The sequence below is a fragment of the Lonchura striata genome, chromosome 8, assembly GCF_046129695.1.
Source record: "Lonchura striata isolate bLonStr1 chromosome 8, bLonStr1.mat, whole genome shotgun sequence".
NCBI classification, from domain to species: Eukaryota; Metazoa; Chordata; class Aves; order Passeriformes; family Estrildidae; genus Lonchura; species Lonchura striata.
Genome location: NC_134610.1, coordinates 26,025,152 through 26,035,680, shown reverse-complemented (window position 1 = coordinate 26,035,680; position 10,529 = coordinate 26,025,152). Strand labels below are relative to the sequence as shown.

Genomic DNA, 10,529 nt, shown 5'->3' with positions numbered 1-10,529 from the left:
TTGCTGCTGGTGCCATTTTCTCCTGTAACCCTCTGGTAGATTTAAGATATTTAGACATTTTTCATTCAGGAAAATAAACTGATCACCATCTCAGCTGGAGATAAGAAACCAGTCAAAAGCAGTTTGCCTGTGCTGTTTTTTGGCCGGTCAGTGTTGAGATTAGCCTGCAGTGAAGCAGCACATGTTGTGTGGGGACACTTTCTTTCTGCACAAGAGGCAAAAGCGATGTTACAACCCACAGCATGTTACCGGTGTGTAATGTAAGGAGTGTGTCATGCTCGTGCCTTTGTCACCAGTCAAACACAGCAGCAATAAGCAGCTCTTCTCTCAGCTTCTCTGTGTACTGCAGATGCAAGCATTGCTTCACAGCCTCCAAAACAAATTCAAAGCCTCCAGCAGCTGGACTGATGGCTGAGGAAATCTGTGAATGTATGATATACAGTGATGCAAGTTGTGCTTATGAAGTCTGACAGCTGGACTTGGACCATGTAAAATGCATTTAAGTTTCTCCATGCTTTATCAGCTTTGATGGGGGAAGTTTTATACTGGCTCAGAAAGTGTCATGCTAAAGCATGGCCTGTTACAATATTAGTGGTAAAGATGAGGGCTATCCCATGACTTATTACAAAACCAAGCTCTTTTAGAAGAAAGTTTTAATAAGAAAAAATCAACTGACACTTGATTATGGGTTTTCTACAAATTAGAGCATTCATAATTATGCTGCCCTCAGAAGTTTGTGTTTGCTCTGAAATAACATGTTAAGTGGCTGGTGATGCTGGTCTGATGTGGAGTCCTTGTACTTATCTAGGGGCTGTGTCCAGTCTTGTGTTACCTGTTCCCACTAAATAACTTATTCCACAAACCTTCAACAATGTGCTTGCTGAGTTGTGAACAATAAATCACTGAACTGTAGTGTGTGTAGCTTTAAGATAGTGTTTTTGTGACCATTTGCTTTCAAATGTACTGGTTTGAGCATCTCTACTATTAAAATTCTTAATTACTTCTTTTTATTAAGCTTTCTGTGGGCACTTAAACAGTCTCTATGATACTACTGATGGATGATTCATGTTAAATTAACTTTTCAGCTCTTGTAGGTAGGAATCTATAGAAATTACATTTAGAACAAAAAAGGCTTTTTTGGGTTTATACAATATGGCTTGGTGTTGTGTTGGTTTTGTTCACTATAGTAGGTGCCCCAGCAAGATCAATCTTCAGAGTTTGTGCTGGAACTGAGAAAGTTTTCAAAAACAATTCTAAGAATTTTTTCTTGCGAAATCAAAAGCAGATATATATCTGTCTCTATATTGCTTTTCTATTCATATGCTGCAAAAGACTTAACTCCTATTTTAAGGAATGACTGCCTATTCTAATTATAGCCCAAATGTTGCATGTTTCTACTGAGTTTATGGATAAATCCTATATTTAAATGTCAGGAAATAGATGTGGATAATAGCGGATCCATTAGAGAGAGTGTTCCCTCATTCTACCATTCTAAATAAGAATGATGCTTTCATACAGAACCTTGGGAGATACTAACACAAAAGTGTATTTTGGTTCCCTGTCTGGAGCTGGAGAAAGCAAAACAATATCAGTAGTTATCTGGTAACTGTGACATGCATGCATTGTATTTTCCCAGGCTGGCTTCACTAGAGTTAGTCTGTCTGGCAAAAAAAGAAAAGGGAAATGGAGTTTCATACAGTATTACATTGAAGTGATGGCCATAGTATCTGGTTGTTACGATGTAATTATTTAAAGAATACTTCAAGGGCCTTATTTTGGACTTCTTGTAATTATATAATTCAGATTTTTGAGCTCAACTAACAAAAGCCCCCAGGTCTCAGTGAACTCAGTGTAGCCAGCAGCTGGGATTGAAGCAGGCTGGGCCCATCCTGGGTGCAGAGGCGCTGGTTCCATGCACGGCTGCAAGGCTGTGTGCAACATCCTCCCACAGACAGAGCCTCACTGTGAGATTTTACACAGTTCGAGATCTTTCAGAAAAGAAAGCTCCATTCAGTTTTCACTACTACAAAGGTGATGATTCTTGGAACACAGAAATTAAATTAAACTGAGAGAATAAATTAAAAAAAAGATAGAAAATTAAAAACTACTCCATTCCATGTTCATGACAATTTTAATACTCATCTTGCTAAGATGCAGAACAAGGACTATTGAACTTCCATCCATTAGCAGCCAACAGGATATGAATGAGTATTAACTTCAAACAAAAACTTGATTTATAACATTGAGTTGTGCACTTAAAAAAATAATTACAAAACATTTTTAAAAGGAAGAGTAACAGTGGAAGCAGTAATGAATATAAAACATGACTGATTAGGCTTAAAACACAACTTCAAGTATTCTATGTCATTTCCTCAGACATTTGTCTCATCTGTTTGTGCAATACCCATCTTTGCATAGTAAAGAAAAATTGGTTAGACTCCAGCCTTAAGTAATCTGTTTCTTGACCATGCACCTATACAGCTGTTTAATTTGCCTGGCAGACTTCTCTTTTAGAGTATCAGATCAAATCAGTGAGCTCATGCAGCAGACTGGAATGAGCTATACAGTTACCAGTTTCTTGTCCAGCTGAATAGGTAAATAATGGGGCAAATGTAGAGTGGATGAAATGGAGGCAGAGTCAACCTGGTCTTCTTTTGGTGACGCTTTGCAATGAACAAGTTACTGCTAAATGGATATGCACTTCCCAAAGCACAGCCAGGGGGATGGGCAAAACCAACACCTATCAAATCCAGGTTTTTAACTGTCTACCAGCACAGGAAGCACTTCAGCCTGTACCTGCTCTGAGCTGTATTGCCACTTGTGTGCACACAGGGCAGAAAGTGTGATCTTCCCATACACACAATGGCTGAGGGCTGGAGCATAAATTCAGTCAAGAAATCCAAATTGCTATGAAACTGCTGGTGTAAATAAAAAAGTTACTCCAGCACTGAACATATATACATAGTAGTTGGGGACCACTGTGGTCTGATTTAAAACATCACATCACACACTAACAATGTTGTTTGTGAAATGCTTCTCCAAGGTTTATTACACAGGTAGTTTATGTATATCCAGTTGACTTTACTTATTGTAAATTTTGATACCACTGGTGTTTCTCTTGTGGGTTGTGCTTGCTTTGAAAGCAGAACCTGAAAAAAGTTAAGACATTGTGTTCCCAATCACAGAATTTTTAGAGAAACATAATGCAGTTGCAAGTATTTTTGGTTTGTCATCAGAGAAATTTCACTATTTTAAATCTGCTTAAAGCCAAGCAGGAATTTTTCAGAATAAGGTTTATAATTTCTATTAATGTCAACTACCTGTGTGCAGCACCTTTAACTTATAATGTAGTAAGTGTAAATGTGATTATGTTAAAGCTGATTGAAAATATTTAATAATAACAACTGTGAATCAAAACCAATATATTGAGACTGTTAAACTGAACATTATCATAATAAGAAAAATAACTGAAATTAGGTTTTCTAATTCACAGGAAAATGTCTGCAGCATTTTTTTAATGTTTTGGCTCTTAAAGCTAACTTGGGAAATGGATTTCCTCTGAACAAAGATGCAGGAAGTAGTGTAACTGGGCTTCTGTTGCTACTAAACTATAATTTTTAAATTAGATCCAAAAGTCTTTAATTCTGATTATCAGACACAGCAATTAAATTTTCAGTTACTTATCAAATGATGTAAGTTTTAAGTCAAGATTAAAAGGATGAGCCAGACTGTCCAGCTCTTTACTTTAAGGGAACCCTAAACTAGACCTCTTCACAAACTTTTCTCAAGGCAGCTGCAGGCACCTGAGCCTGGTTCCTATGGACACAGGACTGCTGCTGACTTTTTACAGGACTACTCTGTAAAAATCTGTGTTCGTGCAGAAGGTGTCTCTAAAAGTAATGACAACACACCTGAAATTACTTGGGATTTTGCACATATTGTGATGGTAACTGGCTATCAGTAGCCAAGGGTCAAAGTATTAATCTTGCATTAAACTTTGTAAAGTGACATGCATCAAAGAGATACAGGGAGTGAGTTAAAAAGGTCAGTCACCTTTGCAAGCTGCTTTGAGTTGATGGGCAGAAGGCAAGAGGAGAATAGTTCATTCCAAGTTTAACATCTTTTAAGTTTTTAAGGCTTATTTAGATTTTTATTTTACAGGATCTAGGCAGGAAAAGAAAAGTAGCTTTTCTTAAAAGGAAAAAAAGAGCTTGGCACTTCTGTGATTAGTTTGAGAGTGTGTTACTTATATAATGGAAAAGTCTGTATAACAGCCAAAGAAGTAATTCAGACTTATAGTCAATACATAGATATGCATTTATACATTTTAATTGTTTTTGGTTTCAAGCATACAAACTTTAGATCACATCTGTTTGGTGTCAGAACTCCCTGCATCTGCATGCTGTTATCTGCCTTTTTTGAGCAAGCCCAGAACATCTGCTGTACAACATGCTACAGAAAAAAAGGGGAGGAAAAAAACCCAAAACCAAACCCAACATCAAAAATAGATTTACATAAAGAATAGAACCTTTTTATATGGAAATTCTTTTCTCTCATATATATATATATTTATATATAATCTGTGAAAATGATACATCAAAATCTTATTTCCATATTTACACTTTTTCTTTCTTGGAAGAATTCCATCCAACATTCACTAGCTTCCATACCCAAGAGGCTCCTGTCCAAGGTGGACAGTGAGCTCATGGAGCAGGGAACCCTCAAGTCCAGCAGCAGAATGCACTGCATGGCTGGAAAAGCTGCTGAAGCCTGGCACTGGCTTCCCAGTGGTTTGTATTTATTGGGCTGCAGATTCTGCTTGGGGTCAGCTTGCTAACTTGGTTGTTTGTATGTGAGCCATGCAGGTTACCCTTTCAAAATTAGCTCCTCATGCCACTGGAGTTTGATAAGAAAAAGGAAGTCATGCGAACTCAAGTGAAGTTAGAGTGCCAGCAGGCTGGGAAAGAATCTTTTGTAATTCCATTATTTTGGAACAGTTCTCTTATTGCATTTGATCTGTGTGTCTCCTTCATAATTTGAGAAAAAGAAAAAAACACCTGATTTTTTGAAGCAGTTTGCTTGTACCACTTGTCAGTTAATGTTAACAAGAGAAAGGTGAATAGAGGAAGTATTTCCAATTTATCTCAACATCCCAACTTTGTGTTTATAGTTACTGTTCTCATGTTCTTCCGTACTGATTTAGTTCCTGTGTAGCTACAGCAAAGACATCATACCCAAAATCCAGTAGTGCAAGAAGCAGCTTTTTGAATGGCATTTCTTCAGATAGGGCCTTGTTGAGTTGGATCGAACCTTCGTTTTTTGACATTTCTTCCAGTTGCATCAAAATGAGATGGAAAGAGAAAAAAAGCAAGACATTAGTTAGGTATAACAAGAACAAAGCCATTGCTAAGGTCATAGTAAAGTAAAAGGCTCACACTGACAGTTTAACCGGTAACTTTTACAAGGGGTAACTATTTAAGGAATTTGGTTACATGCTTTGTACAGCATGATACCAAGTATTGGTTTCCTAATGCAGCTTAAAGATCATGCTGGCATACAGAAATCAATTATTTCTGTAGTATTTCAAGTGGTGCTCTAAATTTGTAGAACTTTTCAGCTCCCAGTAAAACCTGTGTGCAGTAGGCCAAGAATGAACATATTTACCTAAAGAGAATGAATCACAAGTGCCAGGAATGGCAACACTTCAGCCTGCAGAGGCTTGAGTTCTCAGAGCAAGGGCCCAGCTCTGGCTACACCAGAATTTAGTTTATGTAATCTAGTGTGACAAAAGTGTGTGTGCCTTTGTGAGCTCTTACCACACTATTGACCATAAGTGCTGTGAGTCTTAGTAAGGTGCAAAAGACAGCTGAGACATTGCATTCGAAGGAGACTGGACAGCTTTGCAGTTGTGTGATTAGAACGGAATGTTAACAGTGGGCAGCAAGCTGGTAACATCCAATCTCCTGCGATGGTGATGTCCTATGTCAAACAGCAAGACATTAGGAAGCAACAACAAAAGTTGGGTGCAACCTCCCCAGTATCTGGCTTTATGTGGGGCATCAAGCAAGGGGCTCATGCATTTAGTTTTACCATTGGGCATACACACCACTACCACCACCAAACCAACATGCAAAAAATACAGAACAGGAATTCATATATTCCCTAAAGCTACAGACCAACCCCTGGATTTTCAATCTTCTGCAGCCCTGCTAACTTCTGCCACTGCTACAATATTTATTCTATATGTAAGGTTTAACTGGTGGTTTGAGACTATTGCAAAGGCAACTTCTTTTTGAGAGGACTTCCAGAGGCTGGTAATTCTTGGGCATCCTTGATTTTGTTTTTTCCCTTGGATACCTGTGATTGGATTTGTACAAGATGAATGCTTAAGAACTGCTAGTTTCTGAAAGAAGATTACTGTATTCATCTTTCAGTCTTTTCCCCTCCAGGATTACTGTACTAATGCTCCTTTGAAATGAGGCTGATGTTACATCAGTATCTCAATTCCTTGTCCTCTAAACTACAGGTAAATTTGAGATGAGGAAAATAATTTTCAGGCCAACTTGCAAAACTAACAAATAGGAAGTATGAATATTACAGAACTTGGTTAAATATGAGTTAAAGGCTGCTGTGTATCTGCTTGTCCTGCCAGTTTCAATGGGAGAAGGACATGTCTGCTTCTCTTCCCCCCACCTCCTCCTTTTAAATACTGTCTAGCATCCTTGAATTCAAGTACTACTGACAAATAACTAATTAGTCCATCCTTTTAAATCAACAATGCAGATGAAAAATCCAGGTGACATAACTTGTCCTTCCACTATATGGGAAGTACCATATTCCCATTTGCTTGAAGAGGACCAATTCTTAAAACAGACACTGAATTACATTGTTATCTGAGCTTATTTAAATTAAAGAAATGGACTTTATAAAGTCTTAGAACATGCTTCAGAGGACAGATACTATGCTAGCTTCCCAGTACAATCTAACAAAACTCTTTTATCTTATCTGTTCTGGTCTAACCTGATCTTCACTAGTCTAGTGTTCTAGTACAAACCTCATAATGCATTCTGTCCAAACCATATATTTACTTATTTTCTAGTTTTATTCAGCAGAAATAAAGCCTTTGAGGAACAAGATACTGACCAAACCACTGCCTTTCTTCACTTAGGATATTCTGCTAACAATGTTGTATGAGGGAGAGAAACATGTGAAGAACTAAAATAAGAGCCTGAAATAGGGAACATGGGGTACAGTGTCAATAAGGAAACAGTACACACATGCAAAGCTTTAACAAGAGCTGCCATCATAGCACTTCAGAGGTGAGCAGGGAGGTGTTACCCTGCAGGAATTTAAATTCTCTTCTGATTACCTGACCTACTTTAACAACTTCATCCTGAATTACCATTTTTTAATAAAAAAATGAAGACAATTAGTAGTCTAACTTAAACTGGCAAAGAGATCAAGTCTCCCTCTTCCCAAGAAAAATATAATAAAGGAGAGTAGATGAGTATCAGGTGTTCTGGATATTTCCACCATTTATAGTTTTGAGTTATAGCAGTACAAGGTTCCCTCTGCTATGCTTCAGTTAAATGGTAAGGGGGCAGAAGTGTCCTCTAGGGAAGAACACACATGAGAATGATGCTACTTCCTAGTCCTTTGTTGGTTTATGTGGAAGATCTTAGAACATCTATGTCTTTGCATTTCAAGTTTTAATGCCTCTTTAAATAATGAGAGTCAGCCTTTGTCTGTAATCCAACCAGAAAAAGGATGATTAACAAAATGAAAAGTATAGGTTATTTTTAGTCAAAAAGCACTCCATGCTACAGCACACCACTGCCTAACATGGTCATGTTTAGAAAAAAAAAAATTGTAAAAATGTTAAAAAGGTTTCAAAATGTTTCAAAAAGGGCTGGTTGTATTCAAGAAATACCTTCCTGCAATCTGCTGTATTCTTTTGTGCAACTAACCAGGACCATGGTCGAAGAGTACGTTACTTGCAAATGTGTCCCTGTATGTGATCATGTAAGTACAAAGCTTTATTGAAGACTTTATTCAAACCCAGTATTTTAATAACTTCAACTAGCTAATGTTTTCATAGGCATTCCTAAAGCATGGTTCAAATGCTGAAGAAGACCTTAAATTAACTTTTGCTACAAAACTGATTAAAATTAACAAAACGAGGGACTAAAAAAAGTAACTTAAAATAAGACACTGACCTCCCATTTATTCACGTAGTTTGGGGGAAAAAATGAGAAAATACCTCATGTTTGATTCTAGCTGCTCTTTGTGCAATGATGACTGGATTTTGGTTCACAATTCATGCTTGGTGGAAATGCTGGTAAGGGACCAAAACCTCCTTCCTCAAGGAATCTCCACCAACATTCCACTGCTTTAACTTGTGGAAACCTTTGGGGTCTAAACACAACTGCTCAGACCAGTTCAACCTCAGCATCTGTTATAGCTGGGTAGGTCTTTGGTTCCTCCATTAATCTTCTATTAAAGAAACAGAAAACCTTGCAGCTCTTTAGGCAAGCACACTTGCTGGAAGTAGAATTGTGCCTACAATCAATTATCTATCTGTCACTTTTGTATTCTGCTATAACAAGCAGCAGCTTTGCATGTACATTTCCACATCACTCTTCTTAATATTTACCTCTTAGCAGTGTTTATTACCAAAATTGCTGTTAAAGTCAGTAACAAAAGCATTAATTGACTTATCAGAAATGAGTGAATATATGCTAGGGAAAAAAGTGTAGGTCCCTGAGCTACTCTAATGGTAAAAATGTCCTTTCTATGTTAACACTGTATACTGAAACCTTGCACAGATTTGTTACGCCAAAATCAAGTTCTTACTGCTGTACTTAAACAGATTTAAAAGTACTATGCAAGGCTCAGTTGAGTAAAATCTACTTCTTAACAAGGTTTCTACCTACAGCCTTTAAGCCACCTCAACTGCCTAATGAGATTCTATATTCTGTAAAATTGTCAGTTAACTTTTTATTTCCTATTCTGTCCACACATTAACTTGATTTAAAATTAACCTTGGATTCTTAGATTCTTGAAACTGGAAGTTGTTTGGTGAGCTGTTTTTACTTTTTTTTTCTCTGATCTTGCATCAAGGTTTCTTTAACACTTCCCTCCAACCCCCACCCCCACCTCAGTTCATGAACAAAGTTTGCTTAGTTGCAGCTTACGTTTGATATGGACTTGACACCACAGTACCGTATGTTCATATGAACATCTGATAACCTGTGAAACAGAAATCACATCTCCCAGTTTGTAAAGCATTAGCTACCTTCTCTCATAGTTGCAGAGACTAAATATATCACTTGCTTAAAAAAAGGAAAAGTTAAAATCCCTTTATTATCCTCATCTGTCCCTCCAGATCTATCTGAAGCCAAGTATTGGGGTCTACATGTGCTAGCCTTCTTTGTGTACAAGCTGAAAAGCCTCTTCTGTTCCCCTCTGGCCCCCAGAAGAAACATGCACTTCAAGCTGTGAGCTAGGCCAGGCCAGTGTATTTGAGGTTCTGCTACAGAATAAACAGTTGTATCTTGCTCTTGTGAGAATCAGAGCTTCAAGAGGCATTTCCAGTGCAGATCCTCTATAGGCATAACAAGCTTCTACCTTTGGGCAAACAAATGACACCAGGGTGCAAAGCTGATCACTTGTGAGAGAGCAGTTTGAGAAGTGTGAAACACAAAGAATAAATAATCAAATACATCCTGTATTGTTTTAGACAGGGAGGCATTGTCCTACTCCTCGCTTTCATGCAAGTTCTCAGCCTCTGTGTCTGTTGGAGGCAGGGGCTGCAGTGCTGATGGCAAAGGACACAAAGCAGCTTAAAAAGACTCAGAGGAAGAACTGACAAATTATTTTATATTTTCATGACATGTATTTTGTTTTCAGCAAACTACCTTGTGCAATACAAGTCTATCATCTAGGGATGCACACCCTGTTTCTGCAAAGTCTATGAATTGCTAAGTAATGGACAAATGTCTTTTACCATAGAAAACTCATCCAAAAGGATAAGCCAACTTTTTTTTTCCCAACAGAATCTAGCTTGGTTCATTCCCATGGGCACCCTCCAAACAAGCACTGAGAGAAAAATGAATGTGTCTGAGTCTTTCAGAGAACAGCAACAGTGACAGGCAGTGTAATAGGGAGTAATTGCCTTGCCCAGGAGAAAGGGCAAAGCCTGATTTGCTGCTTTCAGCAGGCCTGAAAGAGATTTTGAAATATTTTCTTTCTATATGCATAGTTAATTAAGGCCAGCTGAAACTTCAAAAATATAAGAGTGTAAACCAGAAGTAAAACACTTTCAGGTGACTTTTGAAAGTGAATTACAAGATAAATATGACCTTATCACTACATTCTACTTTCATGACTGCCTTAATCAATTAAGGAATAATTTTTTCTTCTCCACTTTGACATGAAATAGGAATAGAGGCCATAGAAAATTTTCTTTGAATTAGTATTATTACTACTACTATTTATTCTCCTTGAAGAATTATGGCTTATTGTTGTAA

General features: G+C 37.6%; 1 protein-coding gene across 8 annotated transcripts in view; it reads right to left on the bottom strand.

Annotated features, from left to right (window-relative positions):
• Window positions 1-2,112: 2,112 nt before the first annotated feature.
• ADAM23 (ADAM metallopeptidase domain 23) overlaps window positions 2,113-10,529 on the bottom strand; it is a 68,758-nt gene continuing 60,341 nt past the window's right edge. For 3 of the 8 annotated variants that reach the window (XM_031505382.2, XM_077785115.1, XM_031505386.2), the window contains exons 26-28: window positions 9,195-9,249; window positions 5,235-5,328; window positions 2,113-3,149 (exon numbers count right to left, since the gene is read on the bottom strand). In XM_031505382.2, coding sequence (XP_031361242.2) covers window positions 3,082-3,149; window positions 5,235-5,328; window positions 9,195-9,249 — 217 coding nt within the window. In that variant the 3' untranslated portion in view covers window positions 2,113-3,081. Of the gene's footprint in view, window positions 5,329-9,194; window positions 9,250-10,529 lie in introns of those variants that run through there. The other 5 variants (XM_031505384.2, XM_031505383.2, XM_021538863.2 and 2 more) reach the window with 3 other exon arrangements.